Source organism: Bos javanicus, chromosome 3 (assembly GCF_032452875.1).
Source record: "Bos javanicus breed banteng chromosome 3, ARS-OSU_banteng_1.0, whole genome shotgun sequence".
Classification (NCBI taxonomy): Eukaryota; Metazoa; Chordata; class Mammalia; order Artiodactyla; family Bovidae; genus Bos; species Bos javanicus.
The window spans coordinates 21,634,729-21,653,117 of record NC_083870.1 but is presented as its reverse complement, the minus strand read 5'-3'; the positions used below and the strand labels follow the sequence as shown (position 1 = coordinate 21,653,117).

Here is an 18,389-nt window from a genome sequence, read left to right as displayed (position 1 = left end):
GACTTAGAGAAGTTAAATCTGTTCAATGTCCAACAGGTTTTATGTGGTATGTTGTTTAGTCGATAAATCAGGTCCAACTCTTTTGCAACCCCATGTACTGTAGTAGCCCGCCAGGCTCCTCTATCCATGGGGTTTCTCGGGCAAGAATACTGGAGCGGGTTGCCATTTCCTTCTGCAGGGGATCATCCTGGACCAGGGATCGAGCCCGCATCTCCTGCATTCGCAGATGAGTTCTTTGCCACTGAGCCACCAGGGAAGCCCTTCAAGTGGTATAGCTTAAATTCAAGTCTGTCTTCATTCTTAACCACTGTTCTACACAGCCTCTTATCTGAACCTCAGGGTAGTCATGGCTTGCCCAAGGCCATATAGCTCATAAATGGCAGACCTGGAATTTCGATCTAGGTGTATGTGCTTACCAAACCAAACCTACACATTTTACACTCTATGCTCACATAAGCAGGTGAGGATTGCAGGAGGCTAGGGCACATCTCCAGTAGGAGAGTCACAGAAATCACTTCAAATCCTTCATAACTTCATCTTCCAGGGACTCAACTGTATAGGGTCTCAGGTGAATCAAGGCTCCACCTCTCACAATTTGTGAGCAGTTTATATCCCAGGGAACTCAAGAAGAACCAGAAGTCATTTGATACTGAACTTTATTTGTTCTGACCATCTGATAAACTGTCCACCTTTTTAGGAAACAGAGACAATGCTGTCTTTAAAAGGTCAGAGACAAGTCAAAATAAACCCTCTGACCAGATCTCAAGAACAGCCCTGGAGGATAATCTGTGGCTGTTAGTCAACTGCCTGGTCAGGTCCCCTCTCTCCTTGGCTGTAAATGGGTGTTGATTCTTCAAGTGGCTGTCAGAGCTGCTCTCTGGAAACCAGTATCTGACTTTGGTATCCAGAGTCTTGGTTGCAAAGAACTGCAAGTTACCCAATTGTCAAGGAGAATCCACTTCTCTTTACTGGCCATGACCAAAAAGGGAGAGTTGGGGGTGGGGGTTGTTCAGAGATAGAAATTAAGTTGAGAATTTCCAGTAAACATCAAGCAAGGGCTGGTAAACTGATGCCACCAGAGAAGCCTCACAAGGTATGGCTGGAATATTTCCTAGGAGCTATTTGTGCTATATAACCAGTGCCAAACAGGTAAGGGGCTTCCCAGAGACCTCTTGCCGCCACCTTCAGCTTCTTCCTTAATTCAGACCCCACTTGTTCAGACCCCTTGGAGCTGCTGCCTCCCAAATCTAGTAAGGTGAAAGGGTTTCCTACCATCAAGCAGCAATCCTGTCCCTTCTCTCTAGTTTCTATAAGGAGGCTCCAAGGAGGGCTCAAGAGGGTGTGCGGCCTGAGAAGGGGCATGCAGTCTTCCCTGTTATTCCAGCTCTAGCCACATGGGGGCCCCTGGCTCCAGAGAATCTGGGACTCAGCCCTAGCCTTGCTCCCAGGGAAGGCTGCAGAGCTAGGAAACCCTTGCCCAGCAGGCCTGGAGCAGTTCCCTTTCACCAGCACCTGAGGGCGGGCAAGCGCAGGCGACTGCATCACGAAAGTCTCGGGTTTCAGGGGGAATGGCAGTTGCCTGTCTAAAGACTTCTCTGTTTCTTGGAATTGTACAGAATGTCTCTTGTGGCTTTTCCTCCTCCCTCCTTTTTTCCTGTTGACTCTCCCCATCCGGCCCTCTGAATCACCAGACTCCACAGGAAAGCAGCAGATGTTGACTTTACTTCGTGCAAGCCAACGTCAGCGCACTCCTGTGGAGTGGGGAGAAGGCAGGAAGGTGAGAGGTGGGGGAATGGTGGAAGATAACCCTCGTCCTTTCCAAACTGTGAGAGAGGATGTAGTGTGGGAATCTGAAAGAAGTTAGGGACCTAGGCAAAAAAATGCTGATTCTCAGGGACAGGGGAAAAAAGGGCCCTACACTAAGGCCCCAGTGTAAGCTCTGGAGCCAGGATCACAAGGTGGGAAGCACAGGGTGGGAATGTTCCTGGTTTTAGTGCCAGCCCTTCTTGTCTGAGGTGAGGCCTCATCTCTTGCCAGCAGCATCCTCATGACTCAAAAGTCAAGTCAGGCTGCAGGTCTGGGGAGACAGTCCAGAGGCTTTCTTCCTCTTGCACCATCTGAGCCCTCAAACTTCTGCTCTTAGGCAAGTCTTTTGGAGAAGCTGTAAGAGAGGTCTTTATGGACTTTATTCTACGTTCATTGCTCCAATTTATCTTCTCTTTTTTCTTCCTCGGGGATTTTCTTCCGGGCAAAGAAGCCAAGCTGTAGGGAAAGAGATAAGAGTCATCACCAAATGCCCTGCCTGGAGACCCTGCCAAAGGCCCTTAGAGGTATCTGAAGCCTTCAGTTTTGTTCTGCTTCCAAAAATGAGATTCAAATTTATATTATTTGGCTTTGGTTTAATTCAACTAAGATTCGTGGAAGACAGTGAAGGAGATCTGGAGACACCCACAGCCTGCTTAGTTGCCCAGCACAAACCCAGTTTTCCCTGCTGTAATGAAGGCTATCTTAACTCATGGGCACCATGCCCCATACTGTCCACTTCAGCAGTGCTTACCTTCCAAAGGCAGAAAACAAGAAGAGCAAGCAGGAGCAGTCCTCCCAGGACACTGCCAATGAGGATCCACAGAGAGATGAGGACAGGGCGGGACTGAATCACCTCCAGGAGGCTCTGCATAGACAGGAGCGCTGGTTTTTACTTGCACCCTTTTGCCCAGTTAGCTTCACCCCACACTGTAGCAAACTCAGCCCCCAAACAGAAGAATAAAAGGGAAGAAACAGGTCAGAATGGAGGCAGGGGGATCCACCATTCTGATTGACCACTTCTGACTCCCTGAATGCTGCCTAATGAAGACACCCCTGTTGTGAACAAGCTCACGGGTACCCTGATGCTATCGCCACCCTTGCTAGTTTCACAGCTCTCAAACTTAGTCTCCAGCCCCACCTCGCTCCACCGGGAGGCTTCAGTCAGCAATAGGACGCTGCCCTCCTCAGTGCTCAGTTCGAAGGTGCTGACCACTGTCAGAGACTTGAATTTGGCCTGTGGAATGGAAAGAGATTTAAAGTGAGCCATGACTGGGCTTCCCTGGTGGCTCAATGGTAAAGAACCCGCCTGCCAATGCAGAAGAGTGAGGTTCGATCCCTGGTTCAGGAAGATCCCCTAGAGAAGAAAATGGTAACCCACTCTAGTATTCTTGCCTGGGAAATCCCACGGACAGAGGAGCCTTATGGGCTATAGTCCATGGGGTTGCAAAAGAGTCAGACACAACTTAGCGACTAACAACAACAACATCATCAGGTGGAACAGGTCTCAGGACCCTAATGGCAAAGATGAGGCTTGGGGGATAACTTCCAGGACCCTCAAGAGCAGAGGAAAAGATTGGAGAGCGATAGGGAAAGAGAAGAAGGGTAACAGATGGAAAGCCTGTGGCCCTTCATAGACTCTGGGTGCTCTACTCCTCTTGAAATGCATTCAACCCCTTTTTTTTGGCTAACTCCTACCCTTCCTTCAGGTTGAAGTTTAGATGTTGTCCCCTCTGGGAAGTAGAAAAGTGTTTCCTGCTAATCCCCATCACCCTGGACTAGGTTATAATATTCTGCTTATTTCTCTTTCATCTCTGTTGAACTATAAAATCCTTGAGGTCAAGTGTTAGTAACTTATGTGTCCCTAGTGCCTAGCACAACTTCTCAATAAACCTTTGTTAAAAGAGTAAATGAATGAATGAAAAAAGGATACCAAAGAGAGATAAAGAGAGAACCGGACTTAGGGAAGGATGGTCTGTCAGACTTAACTTTCCTGAAAAATGCCTACATCCCAGGGATCTTATATTATTCAAAGTAGATGGCACATAGGAAAGTACAATATAAACCCCTAGTACTAAACAGCTGTTATAATTAAGATGTCATTGCCCTGCTAAGGAACTCACACTGACTCCTGACTACCTATCATGTTAAATTCAACTCCTCAGCTTTAAAGAATTTTCATAATTTAGATCCTTTTCACTATACAATATCACTTCCCACTACCCTCCATGCATACCCTACATGTAATATCAACTCTTTACTGGTTCATTTAATAAAAATATATTAAATCAGTATAATGAGTTAACTAGACATGCTCAGTCATGTCTGACTCTTTGCAATTCCATGGACTGTAGCCTGCCAGGCTCTTCTGTCCATGGAATTTTCCAGGCAAGGATACTGGAATGGGTTGCCATTTCCTTTTCCAGGAGATCTTCCCAATCCAGGGATCAAACCCGCATATATTACGTCTCCTGCATTGGCAGGCAGGTTCTTTACCTGGGAACCTTTTACTAGTGTCATCTGGGAAGCCATGATGCTAAATGTTGGGGATATTCTCTTTAGTCACAAGGGAATATATATATAACACAGGGCCTTTTATATAGTAGGCATTTGATGGATTGATTGAATTTAGGTATCCTATATATCTTAGTGATAATAACACTGCTGCTGCTGCTGCTAAGTCGCTTCAGTCGTGTCTGACTCTGTGCAACCCCATAGACGGCAGCCCATCAGGCTCCCCCGTCCCTGGGATTCTCCAGGCAAGAACACTGGAGTGGGTTGCCATTTCCTCCTCCAATGCAAGAAAGTGGAAAGTGAAAGTGAAGTCACTCAGTCGTGTCCGACTCTTAGCGACTCCATGGACTGCAGCCTACCAGGCTCCTCCGTCCATGGGATTTTCCAGGCAAGAGTACTGGAGTGGGGTACCGTTGACTTCTCCAGATAATAACACTAAGAGATGATAAATGGAGGAAAATACAAGAACAGTAACTAGCTTTGAATGAGTGCATCTCATTAGTTTGTTCTTTACAACAACCTCATGAAGTAGATATTTTATTCCTTATTTTAGAGATGAGGAGAAAGAAGCTTAGAAAAATGAAATAACTTTGCTAGTAGGAGGCAAAGCTCAAACCTGAACATGAGTCTGTCTCCGAAATGCCTATGCTAAAGTTCCAGATAGCAGCAGCAGGGGAGAGTAGTAGAAAAGGAAACGTTTACCCTCCGGAAAAATTCATTGTGAACCAGCCTCAGTAGTCCAACAGAGATCTCGGTCCCCTTTGCCAGCCGCCCAAGGTGGCACCTCACAACCTGGCAGCAAGTATTGCTCTCATTCTATCAGAAGAGAGAGACAGATCAGGACCCTGGAGGGGGAACAATCCCCATGCCCCACTCCGGGCTCTACCTTCCACCCAAAGCTCTGAACTCCACCGTTCATCCCTCCATTCCTGCTCTGGAAACCTTCTTCACCCCGCTGTGACTCATACCAGCCTGCTTGTGTGCTGAAGCTCCTCTGGATGCACAGGGGGCCCTGGGGGTTCGGTCAGGTTCTGCACTGTGCAGCTGGCCTAGAGGAAGAGCAAACTTGAGGGATCCCCTGGATGGCAATAGGCCGGCCCCTCCAGGCTGAGCAGGAGCACACCACCCACATTCTTGAAGTTCTTCCCTGGGTAATCCCTTTCTTTCTTCTCAAAGAAGGTAGATATGGAAAAGAAATTCCCCTCCTCGCCAGAGAGGGAGGATTCCTGAGAGCAGAGACCCAGCAGATGAGCTGAGGGAGTCCGCCAGATCAAGGTGGCAGGGTTCCATAGGCCCCCAGGCCAGACTCACATTGTTAGTGATGACTTGAGACAGTGACAGGAAGTAATTGCCCCCATAGGCCACAGCTGGAAGGAGGGCTGAGACAATGAGGCCACTGACCACATAGCAGCCAAGGTTCTGAACCTAAAAGGAGGATTGGAAAAGGAAGAGGTGAGAGACAGAGAAAGACCCTTCCTCACCTATTCCGCTTTACCCTCGATGCCACTGAAATCTAAGAGAGACCCTTCCCATCCTTTTCCCAGGACTCCTCTCCATCCCTCTGCTCATGCCAAGGCCCCTCTGGCTTCTCACCCTAAGAGTGGTTTTGAATTCGGGGCCAGGGCCCACTGGGAGGGTTCCATATGGGTGGACCTCATAGCGGTGCAGAGTGGACTCACTGCGTAGACACCAAGTCAGGAAGTACATGGTCACAGCCATGACACAGAAACACGGGCACACGATCAGCACACAGACAGATTCGTGGTAGGAAGGGCCAGCACATGGATAAAGATATGGGGGTACACGGCAAAGACAGAAATGACATATGACACAGACTTGGCATAAACTTTATAGCCACATCTCACCACCCCAGCTCCAGCCCCCAGGGCCCAGCAAAGCCCTACAACTAGGATGTATAGGTATACCCATACCTAGGAAAGAGAAATGCTTAAAAGAGAAGGTTTAGCATGAGTGGGATTAAGGCCAAAAAGATGGGGCAACCCAGGGGTTTGGTGTTCAGAAACACTGAAGCACATGGAGGGAGAGGGAGCGAACATAAAGAGGACGAGTCTGGGGTCCAAATGGGGTCCCAGTGAGGAGCTGAGCCATACCTGGAGAATAGGAGGTGAGGCTCATACTGAATGTAGGCTGAGGTCTGGGCTGTGTTATCTCGAAGCGTTCCATTTCTCTCCAGGCTACTGCTGTAGGGTCAAGGGGAGGCTCACATCCCAGCCCTGTCTCAGACCCCCTTCTCTGGAGTGAGGGAGTCATGGTGCTTCCACCCCCATTCTCACTCCCACACCACCCGCATCAAGACCTAACAGGAGAGGGCTGGGAGGAGATGCCCACTCCTCTCACCTGGTGGCCGTCAGCCTCACAAGGACCTGGCTCAGGAGAAAGGAGCAACTAAACTCAAACTCTAGCAGGAAGGTCACCTAGGGGCAAGGGATATGGGGACATGGTAGGTTTCTCTTCATGGGACAACTACAGAGGAATGGGAGCCCATCTGTGAGCCTCCTTCCCTAAACTCCCAGGCCCCACAGATTCCAGCCCCTGATCTCTCAAAGCCCCCTTCTCATCCTAGGCCCCGACTCACCTTGGCTCCTGTCTGGAAGACAGGATGCCCCACACTGCAGAGCCGGGTATGCGGGGTGGGGGCTGCACACTCCACCTTCACTGGGCTGTTGCTCTGAGAGCAGAGGAAGCAGGGTGAAGGCCGTGCTGGGGCTGCGACTGCCCTCTTGCCTGCAGCCTCTAAACACAGCCTTTCCCAGAGGCCCTCATAGCCAGCACTCCAACTGTCTTCCTCCTTCCCTGATTCCCCTGAACTCCCTTCCCCAAGGGCACCTGTGGAGTGAAACTGGATAGGTGGAGGTTTCTGGAAAAGTTGAGGCTCAGGCTAGTGTTGTAGGCATTCTCCTTCTTGTTCTCCAGAGTTGCTGACACCAGCACTTTCCGCCGACCCCCTCGAACCACGAACGGGTCCTTCCTAGGAGTGGTGGATAAAGGGCAGCCCAGAGTTGAAGGGGAGCCAGAAGTCTCATTTCTGTTTCCCTGGGCAAGAAACAACCCTCCATCTCCCTTCAAGTCCCTTCTGGTTTGTCTCAAGTCAGCCCGGTTTGGCCTGTTCATGTCCATCCCACCTGGAGCCTCTGATGTCCATATTAGCTTGAAGTACCAAATCTGTGACACATTCGTTATCAGGGCCACAGTCCTTGGAGAAGGGGACCTAGAGGAGAGAGAAGGGGCTGAGGACTGAGAGGAAGGCATGGGAGAAAGGAATGGGATTGGAGGACAAGTGAAAAGAGAAGAGTGGGTGCCTAGGTCAGATCCACTGTGATCTCATGTCTGCCCCCACCCCTTTCTCTTGAATTCCCTGAGAAGCGCAGTGTGGTGACGCGGGGGCAGAGCGGGGCTTGGCACTGCTGACCAGCTTTCGGATGGAGGTGGGTGAGCCCTCATCCAGCACGGGCCCTGGCTTTGTGGTGTTGTCCAAAGCAAAGGTCACAGTCAAGGACACTGGCCGGAGGTAATCTGACGTATCCTGAGAGAAACCAGAGTGAAGGCTCATGGGGAACCAGGGTAAGGGAGGACAACCCAGGAATCTTGGTAGAATGTGATAATTACACTGATCATTTACTGAGCACTTCCTGTGTGCTAGGTACTGTCCTAAGGTTTTATCAATACTATTACATTTAATTCTAAGACAACTCCTTTAACGTTGTTATTATTAATCTCCCCTTTTCAGGCAAGGAAACTAAGGTTTGCAGGTGATGCGACTTGCCAGAATGCACAGGTGCTAAACGGCAGAGCAGGATTCAAACCCAGATCAGCCTGCCTCCAAAGTCTGAACTCTCTCACTTTTCCCACTTCAGATTTCTTGCCGATCCAACAGAATCTCCCCCTCTGATGCAGCCTTCCTCTCACTCCCAGGCCCTGATGCCAAGCAGTTCCTGCCCACTCCTCACCAGCACGTGGAAGTGCAGTTGCTCACAAGTGATGTTCCCCACACTGAGCCGGAGCCGCCGAGGGGACAGCCTCTGGCCAGAGCCGTCAAATGCTGCCCGGGCTGCGGTTGTCCACTCATCCAGCGATGCTGTGAACCGCACATCTGAATGGGGTGGGCAAGAGTGCGGGTGGAGAGGGGTCCCAAGACTAGGGCAGGGAGGGGTTGGACTGCTGCCCAGTCACTCACGGAATCGGCGATCCCAGTGGCCAGGAGTGCGGGAGGTCACTTGGAAGCAAAGGGCTGCGGACAGGCAGGTTGCCTCCTGGCCTCGTCGCTTACAGTCCCTCTGAACCACGCTGATGGCCGGCGGGGTCACATCTAGTGAAGGGGCCAGGCGGACAATGGGCCGGGAGCTGGGAACAGGGTGGGAAAAAAAGTCTAGACATGGGAGGAAAGCCCTTAGAGAAAGGTGATCTTCAGTATTTGCCTCCCTGAGGTCAAAAGAAAGAATAAGGAGCTGGGCACACACGAGCCAGCCTGCCCTGAACCTTTGGACACAAGTAAGCTAATAGCTGATATTCAATAAGCACCTGCCATGTGCTCTAGGCATGGTGTTTAGATCTTTGTACGGATTATCACATTTAATCCTCACCACAAGCCTATAAGGCAGGTATAGGTATTATTCCCATTTTATAAACTAGGAGAATGGAGGCACAGAGTAAGTTGATCAAGAAGCCAGATGTAAGTCTGTGACTCCAAAGCCCTTCCTTTTAACAGCTGTGCCATGTTGTCCACTGCTGCCTGAGCTGCGACTGCTCACCTGAGCAGGATGGCTGCCCCTTGGGCACCCACAGCCACATCGACCAGGTCATCACCATCTAGATCCAGCCGGCCATCCACACTTCGGCCAAAGTAGCTGAGGGCCTGCGGCATGGCGACAGCGGCAATCCGCTGAGAGGGAGAGAGGAGAGACTGAACAGGGACTCACACACCTGGTTTCTGAGCCCTCCCATCCGATCTGGCTTTTTCTAATTCTCCCCTCAAGCATGAGGAGGAAGGAAAAAAACTTGTGTGTGTTCAGGAGTCGCTAGTATAGCGATATGTTTCCTGCCCCCATTACCTCACGTTTTTGACTACTGATTAAAAAAAAAAAAAAAAAAGGCACTTGTTGGACTTCCCAGGTGGATAAGACTCCACCTGCTGATGCGGGGGACACAGGTTCAATCCCTAGTCCGGGAAGATTCCACATGCCGCAGAGCAACTAACCCCATGTGCCACAACTACTGAGCCTGCGCTCTAGAGCCCAAGAGTCACAAGTACTGAGCCCGCGTGCTGCAACTACTGAAGCCTGCACACTCGGACCTGTGAGCCACAGCTACTGAGCCTGTGGGCCACAATTACTGAAGCCTGAGAGCCTAGAGCCTGTGCTCCGCAACAAGAGAAGCCACCACAGTCAGAAGGCCGAGCACCTAAACCAAAAGTAGGCCCCACTCACCACAATGAGAGAAAGCCCTTACAAAAGCAACAAAGACTCAGCCCAGCCAAAAATAAATAAATAAAAATAAACAATCAAAAAAAGGCACTTGTTCAGCTTGGGTCTCAAGCCCAGGGGAACAATGATAAGAAAAGGGTGTGTACCCCCTTCCCCTCACCATGCCCCTGCTTCATCGGGGCTCTTCTGACCTGTGCAGGACGCGGCCTGACTCCTCTCTGGGCCCCGTGATAGAGGTACAGGGCTCCACGGTGCCCATCCTCCAGCGGCGCCCCCACAGCCACATCAGCAAAACCATCTTGGTTCAAATCAGGAAGAGCACCCATGGCAAAGCCAAACCGAGCATCCTGGGGGGATTCTGGCTGAAGTGTTCTCTGGAGTGTCAGCAAGGATGGCTGGTGGTGGTGAGGAGAAGACCGAATGTGCTGATCAGCGAGTCCTGACCTGTTGGCCAGCCCTCAAATGTGTGTGCCTCCCCTCCCTCCTCTACCCCTCACAGACAAGTTCTAGGGCATCCCAGTAAGTCTCACCTGGCCCACTAGATACACATAAACACGTCCTGTCTCCTTGTTCTGGGGCCCCAGGAACATGGGGGCAGCCACAAGTAAGACATCAGTTGTTCCATCCCCATCGATGTCCAATGGGCAGAGTTCGCTGCCAAAGTACGAGCCAATCTGGAGAGTGGTGGGCAGTGGTGATCCCAGGGGAAAGGGAAGGCAAGATTATGGACAAGTGGGAAGGACCTGCCGATCTGGTCCTCAGACCCCTGACAACCAGAATTCATCACACATTTCTAAGGCCCCTCTCTTGCCCCTTCACCATCTTCCCCCACAGCCTGGAGTCCCTCCCCCAGCAGCCTGGAGTCCCTGGGGACCCACGGGCCTCACCCCCCACCTTGGATGCCCTACCTGCTCCCCCTGGAGGCTCTGGGCGACCCTTACAGCCCCATCTTTCTTAAGTTGGAAGGCGATGACCTTTCCTCGATGACTAAACCGAGGAGCCCCTGAGAGAAAGAGGCGGCGACCACCCCGCAAAAACATGGAGGAAACAGAGTAACCTAGAAGTGGACAAGGAATTAGGGGTGACAGGGAAAGAAAATGGGGTCAGAGTAGGATGGTTCCCTAAAGGCACAGAAGGGGGTCTCAAGGAAAGTAGCAGATCAGTGAGAAACTGCATGAGTTAGCAGTAAGTACCTGATAGCCCCCACTGGGGAAGCATTTTTCCCCACCACCCTCTAATCCTTTGCAGCTCTCTGCTACTCACCCAGGTAGGCTGCATGGTTCTGCAATGCAGGGGGAAACTCATCTTCCAGGGCTGTCCGTGGTGGGAAGAGGCGGCGACCTTCTTCAAGCCATAACACTGAGCCCCCCCAGTCATAAGCCCCCACCATTCCAAAGAGAATCCCATCCTGTAGGGCAGAACCAGATAGGGTCGCTGAAAAGACAGTGGGGAATAAGAAGAAAAAACTCTCCAGGAGTGAGAGGGTCACTGAGGGCAGACTGGGGTCGGTTGGAAAGGCATGGGAAGGTCAGCAAGGACATTAGTTAAAGGGGCAGTGTAGAAGAGCACTGGGATTGAAGTTGTCTGAGTTAGAGGCTGGAAGGAGTCAGATGTTGAGAGGGGTCATGGGGGGGCGGTCAGAGTCTGTCCAACCTTTAGCTGATGAGTAGAGAAACCAATCTGAGACATTTCCAGCCCAAAGGAGCTTTCATTTTCTCCATGGGACCCTGGAGTGTAAGAAAACATTGAGGCAATATAAGGGAAGATGGTTCCTCCTTTGACCTAATAAACTTTTTCCAGAACCCCACTTATACCCCAGAACTCCCCCTGCCCTGTCCTTTTTCTCCAGGGTAATCATTACCCTCAAGGCCAAAAATCCGGTCCCCTAATGCATCCACAATGTCAGTCAGTGCCGCTTCATCTGTGACATTGAAGAAGAATTTCTCGTCTGGATCACTAGCAATAGCTCTGATTTCTCGCAGGAAAGAACTGGGGTCTCGCTGCCGCCGGAGGTAGTGACCAAGGACCTGGGGTCAGGAGATCAAGGTGGAATCGGTTAGTTGTATGTTGTGAGTGGTCTGGGAAGTTATCAATATCTGTTTTCCTTAAGTTCCCAGTCCTCAGTGTCACCATTCCCACCCCCTTCCATCCTTGCAGATCCAGAGTTGATTCTCACAGCAATCCCATAGCGTGTCACTCTTCCAGCCTCACAGGCCTGTAGTGCTGTGGGAAGCTCTTCTCCGTCATGGGACTCTCCATCAGTGACAACCACCAGTAGCCTGGCAGCCTCTGGTCGGCCCCCGCGGGACTGACTGAATCCTTCTGTGCTGAGAAGAGAAACAAGGGAGTGAGGTGTGATCAGATGTGTGCAGATAGATACACATACCCAGTACTTAACATTGCCAGCCGTTCACTGAGGTCAGACCTTTTGCCTTTTAGCCCGTTTCCCCAACTGTCTAGCATACAGACTGGCACATAGTGTGGGGGTGTCCTATAACATACAGAGCAGCATATCATCAGTGCAAATAAGTATAAAATCCATCCACTCACAGATTCATTCAGCAAATATTGTATTTAGGAGGATAAATATTAAGGGTGAGGGGAAAAAAGTGAAAGTGTTAGTAGCAACCAAATCTTTAGACCCCATGAAACATGTAGCCTGCCTGCCAGGCTCCTCTGTCCCTGGAATTCTCCAAGCAAGAATACTGGAGTGGGTTGCCATTCCCTTCTCCAAGGGATCTTCCCAACCCAGGGAATGAACCCAGGTCTCCTGCACTGCAGGCAGATTCTTTACCAGCTGAGCCACCAGCACATAGAATAAAGAATGGTCAGGTCAGGGGAGTCTTCCCAGAGATCAGTTTTGTCGAGTTTGGAAAATGGGTGAGAACATGAGTGGTGGAGAACCCAAGGGCCAACATCAAAGTGGGAGTGAGGGGCTTCCCTGGTGGCTCAATGATTGAGAATCCGCCTGCCAATGCAAGGGACACAGGTTTGATCCCTGGTCCAGGAAGTTTCTACATGCCCCAGAGTAGCTAAGCCCATGAGCCACAACTACTGAGCCTGCGCTCCAGTGCTCTTGAGCTGCAACTACCAAAGCCCAAGAGCCCTATAGCCCTTGCTCCACAAAAGAAGTAACCACAGTGAGAAGCCCGTGCACTGCAACGAAGAGTAGTGCCTGCTTGCAACTAGAGAAAGCCTGCACATGGCAACAAAGACCCAAAGCAGCCAAAAATCAATCAATCAATAAACAAATAACAAATAAATCTTTTCTTAAAAAAGGGGGAGTGAAGGTATACAGACAGAATTCCATCTGCAGATGTAAAGCAGAAACGTGGAGAGACACAGACGGATACTTTGTAGAAAGGCAATGAGGAATGCAATGATGAGCAATTTAGACTCACCTACGATTAGCATGCAAACAAACATAAGCAAGCAACACGTGTCGGGATGTACACATTGCACTCCAAACCTTCCCCTGACCCTTCTGGCCGCCCAAACTCCCCTTCCCACTGTCTCACCAGGCCATCATTATTGCTTGAGCAGTCTTTGTTTCTCGTCCCTCTCGCCGGCTCAGGTTCCTTGCTGCTCTCACCACTTCTTCCTTGGTTCGGAAATCTCCCAGGGACCACTCGTGGACAGAGCTCTCTCCATACTGTACCAGCCCCACCTGAGAATAAAGTGTGCACTCTAATGGAGTGTGTGTAATGGGCAGGGGGACGGAGAAGAAAGTATGTGAGGGAGGGGAGAAGAGCACCTGGATACTACTGAAGATACTGCCTACATTTATCTTCTCTCTCCCCGATTCTTCCCTCCATGCCCATCCATCCTGCCTTCTCTTACCTGTATCTGTTCCGGGTCAATAAACAATCTCCCTACCAGTCTTCGTAGGAAGGTCTGAACTTCAGACCAAGGGTAGATGCTGTTGGAGCCATCCAAGACAATGACGACATCCATGTATGTGGGGCAGCCTAGGAGAAGGGGTAATGGTGATGGTAAACAGAGGGGCAAAGAATATTGGGCACGGGGACAACAAGGAAAGAGGTCACAGGAAAGTGTTAGTCGTTTAATTGTGTCTGACTCTTTATGACCCCATAGACTATAGCCCACCAGGTTTCTTTGTCCATGGGATTTCCCAGGCAAGAAAACTGGATGGGTTGCCATTTCCTTTTCCAGGGGATCTTCCTGACCCAGGGATTGAACCCACGTCTCCTGCACTGGCAGGCAGGTTCTTTACCACTGTGTCACAGGAGGGCACATTTAATTCAAACTATTAGGCACTTCTTACATACAAGGAAGATTACCCAGTCCTAGATAAATATAGAACTGAATAAAAGAGAAGATGGGAATACATACAATTGACTCAAAGACAACGAAGATGGAATTAAGCGCAAGTAGAAACTTAGCACCATTTTATGTTATGAGAGAACAATAGAGGATCAGTTCTGATGGTGGGGAATAAAAGGAGGCAGCAGCTGAGAAGATATTGAAGACTGGAGATGTTTGAGGAGAATATAAGGAAAGGCATCTGGGTGGAGAACACTTTAAATAAAAGGAGATGGAGGTATAAAAACAGGTGACATATACAAGAAAAGTGAAGTGAAGGCTATAGTCAAGGTGTAAGGTATGGAGGAATACAGTGAGAGTTGAGTTCTGAAGTTGGTTAAATCAGTTCGGACACAACTGAGTGACTGAACTAAATCAGTTCATGGAGTCTTGATACCCTGGTAAAGAGTCTGAATTCTAATCTGTTAGGAAACATGGAGCCTTTGCACACACATTAGGTCTCAGTGAGGATAGCCATGCAGGTCCCTGGTCAAGCATCATACACTGAAGCCCCATCTTTTTCCCACCCTGCACCCCCTATTCTGGGGACTTGGGCCCTTCTCCTGGCTCACGTTGTGCGGTGGGTGCCAGGCTTCCCTGGGGCCGGAATGAAGCATCTACACGGGCACATATTCCAGAACTGAAGACAGATGAGCCGCAAGCACGAGACCAGAGAGGGGCGCAAGCCTGGGGATTGGTAAGGGAAACAGTTACTCACAGGCTTGCGAGGGCACCCTCAGAATACGCTCCTTGTCAAAGGAGGCAGTGAGACCACTCCCTGAGATTTCCCTTCTTGCTTTCCAGGGTTTTTAACTCCTTGACCTCTCCCCATAGACCAGTTTCCCTTGCCAGACTGCCCTTTTCTCTACCACGAATCTTCAGAGACCCTACCACCACTCTTTCCTTAGCTTACCATGAATCCCCCATTGCCATCTGTCTCTAACAGAGACATCCCCAGGTGCATATTCACAGCAGGATGAGATGAATTTCCCAGTGGATGGTCACCTGGTTGAAGGGGAGTGGAAGAACATGAGGTCACGAGGTCACAGATGGGGTGACCGAGTTCAAGGTGATCTTGGAAGAGGAAGAGAAGGGGTCAGGATCAAGTCAGGAACGAGGAGTGTGTGGGATATGGAGGTGAATAAGTGAGGTGTGATATCACTCATATGTGGAATCTAATTTTTTAACTATATAAATGAACTTGTTTACAAAACAGAAACAGATTCACAGACTTAGAAAACACATTTATGGTTACCAAAGGGGAAATGTGGGGTGGGGGACAAATTAGGAGCTTGAGATTAACATACACACACTATTAATATAAAACAGATAACCAACAAAGACCTACTGTATAGCACAGGGAACTCTACTCAACATTCTGTAATAACCTATATGAGAAAAGAATCTGAAAAAGAGTGGATATATATGTATGTATAACTGAACCATTTTGCTGTACACTTGAAAATAACACAACATTGTAAATTAACTATAATCCAAAAAAAAATTTTTTTTTAAAGAAGTGAGATGTAAGGGATCAAAGCCACTAGTATATTAAGGTTAGGGGTTAGAAGAGTGAGGAATCTTCTTACCCAAGTGGCCCTTGGCACATGGGGCACTGTGGGAGCCCCCTACAAGGCAGCGATAAACATCCCCCCTTCGGTCACCTGAAGGCCCATCCCAGGGGGCACCCACCAGCATCCTGGGGAGAGGAAATGAATACAAGCACAGTGTGAATATGACACTTAAGATAGGCCAGAGGGAAAGGGCGTGTTGACGGCAAGTCTAGAGCCCCAGTCACTTCCAAAGAACCAGGTTAGTTTATATTTCCATCCACCTTGCCTCCCCTTTAACAGCTCTACTCCAGTCCCAATCCCTCGGCCCTCTGGTTTCCTCCTCACCATTGTCGTCCACCCCCAACATGTTGTAAGACACTGTATCCAAATTCAGCCTCCGGTGGGCCTAGAAATAGGCGTGGGCGATGCACATCCAGGTTAAAGGAGGAGCAGAGACCTGGGGGGGCCAGGATCATAAGTTTAGCAGGAAGCAGTCAGAAAGGCTAATGAGTACACAGAGGAAAAGCCAGAGAGAAGCTGCAAAGGGAACATACTGATCTCAGCCTAACTCCCTTCGTCTTACAAGCTGCCCTGGACTCCATCAATGTCATGCACTCAGAGCTCCAAGCAAGGATGATTTCCTTCCTGTGTTTGGGTAGAGATGTCTAAGCTGTGGCCCTCTGCCATGCTGTTGCACAGCTGTATTTCCATTCCTATCCTTGAAATCTCATTCATAGACATGCCTGGAAGAGGCAACTTCCTCTTTTCTACATCATTCCTCCTACACATCCTCCTCTCCAGGCCAAGTGAGGGTTGCTTTTCTGCAGCCCCAGAAAAACTATTCTTTCCAAATTCTACCCAAACCCAGGACCATAGGGAGAACAAGAGGAGGTTAGAGAACACTGCATGTTTGGGTCTCGTTTCTTCTTAACTCCCAGTATCATTGTTACTCTCTCACTCTCTTTCTCCAGTGTCTAGGTCTCTGGTTGATTCCAGCCCTGGAAACCTCAGTGGCAATTAACTGGGTGGAGCCACTTGCCTGCCTACACACATGGTTTGCCATCCATTCTTTCCAAGGGTCCCATCACTCTCAAAGTTTCTCACCATCTGCTTCCTAACTCATCCCCCTCCTGATGCCCCCTGCCTGCTTGCATTTCTTCCTTAACTCTCAGCCCACTCTGAAGACCCCCTCAATCATGTCCTGGCTGACTCTTCCCTCCCAACCCCAACCCGCTTAAAATCAGAGCTGGTATTTTAGGAAACAAAGATTATAGGGCACTGATGAGGAAAAATTCCAGGCCTCTTGTCCCTCCCATGCTTCTTTCCCTGCGACTTGCTCCTTCAAGTAACCCCTCTCAGGCCACCCCACCACCACTTTCACCAATGGCTATTGCTCTGTCTCAAAACATGCTCATTTTCAGAAAGATATTTTGTATGTGAGCCTTACTGCATCTGGGAGGCTGGTAGGGCTGTATGACCAGTAACTGTAGCTCATTGGTTAGATAAACCCAGAGTTCTGACCACACTGTTAGCTAGTTATGCCTCAGGAGCCCAGAGACCACCAAGGATAGGGAGAATTAGGGAGGGGTGGGGGCGGGTAATAGTAATCAGACTAGCCACGTGGAAGTTCACATCATGTTTCTTTTTGGTCGACTCCAAGGTTTATGACAAAGTTTTATATAATTGGGCACAAATATTACACAAGGCAGTGGACAGCTTCAGCCTTTGCCAGGCAGTCATATGTGTGGGCATAAGAACGCAAACCCATGCATGCATCGCACGCATGTACATACGTACACACACACACACACACACACACACAACATAGAACCAGTTAACCTCTCCACCTAACTCCCAAAGAATTTTAACCGTAAAGGTCCCAAGGCCAAAAATCTGTGGATCTTCCATTCCCACCAGAAACCAAGAAGTTAACCTCCCTCACCTGTCAGGAACATCAGGGGCAAGAACAGGTGAGGGATGAGGGGGAATTCCATGCCTTGATGTTCTCTGTCCGTGTGAGAAGTCCTCTCTGCCTCTGTCCCTCTCCTTCTCTGTTTTCTTTACTTTCCCTCCCATCCTGCCCCCTCCCACCGGCAGCTAAAAATAAAGTTGGAAGGAATGGGAGGAGTGATGGTGGGGAACTGTGGGGAGCCCTAGCCCAAGGAAGGAGGAATGAGAGATTTTAGTGTATTTCTCTGCCTTGGTGCTGCCCCCTGGAGGCATCAACTCAGTTTCCAAAGAGAACATAACTCTTGACTTTCTGTCATTTCTTTCTATTCCTTTTTTTCTGTCCTTTGTTGTTGGAAGCAATAATGCTTTCCCTGAGTTTGGAATAGAAGATAGGACTGGGAAATAGATTCTTTTTACTTCCTAACCTTATTTATCTCAATCTGGAATATGGAAAATGAGAGTTGATAACAGTGATACCATTTCCCCAACTACTCAAAGAGTCCGAACAAGTGAAGACACAATCCACCCACAAACCAAGACTCACCCACTCCACTTAGTTCTGCTTGTGACTCTTAGCCTATGCTACCTAGGGTATTACAGCTTTTGGAGGAAATATAAACCATAAATTGGTATGGGGTATGTTTTGTGGAACCAGTATAATTACTTTATCATTATACCCTCATCTCCTCAGCTAGGTTATAAACTTCTGCAGTTGGGACCATGGTGCCTCTTAGCTTTTTATATCTCTAACACTTAGTATTATGACCTACATACTGTAGACACTCAATAAAAGTCTGCAGGTGAT

General features: G+C 49.3%; 1 protein-coding gene across 3 annotated transcripts; it reads right to left on the bottom strand.

Moving 5' to 3' along the window:
- Positions 1 to 639: 639 nt before the first annotated feature.
- Positions 640 to 18,381, bottom strand: ITGA10 (integrin subunit alpha 10). 3 transcript variants are annotated; one of them, XM_061408547.1, is made up of 30 exons: positions 17,577 to 18,381; positions 15,980 to 16,091; positions 15,671 to 15,780; positions 14,995 to 15,086; positions 14,654 to 14,768; positions 13,599 to 13,726; positions 13,277 to 13,425; positions 11,935 to 12,085; positions 11,620 to 11,785; positions 11,412 to 11,485; positions 11,022 to 11,166; positions 10,667 to 10,815; positions 10,289 to 10,432; positions 9,950 to 10,153; positions 9,087 to 9,217; positions 8,513 to 8,679; positions 8,286 to 8,428; positions 7,748 to 7,861; positions 7,461 to 7,546; positions 7,165 to 7,306; positions 6,914 to 7,006; positions 6,676 to 6,752; positions 6,429 to 6,518; positions 5,911 to 5,995; positions 5,629 to 5,742; positions 5,286 to 5,366; positions 5,020 to 5,133; positions 2,945 to 3,040; positions 2,558 to 2,671; positions 640 to 2,262 (listed from the first exon to the last, which is right to left on the bottom strand). In XM_061408547.1, exons 1-30 carry the CDS (start codon positions 17,626 to 17,628, stop codon positions 2,197 to 2,199), a joined length of 3,504 nt encoding a protein of 1,167 aa, XP_061264531.1. In that variant the 5' UTR covers positions 17,629 to 18,381; the 3' UTR covers positions 640 to 2,196. The 3 variants fall into 3 exon arrangements, 2 of the variants coding, with proteins under 2 accessions (XP_061264531.1, XP_061264538.1); XM_061408554.1 differs by having other exon boundaries at positions 6,429 to 6,515; XR_009734856.1 differs by lacking the exons at positions 640 to 2,262; positions 2,558 to 2,671; positions 2,945 to 3,040; positions 5,911 to 5,995 and having other exon boundaries at positions 5,045 to 5,133.
- Between the last annotated feature and the right edge of the window lie 8 nt (positions 18,382 to 18,389).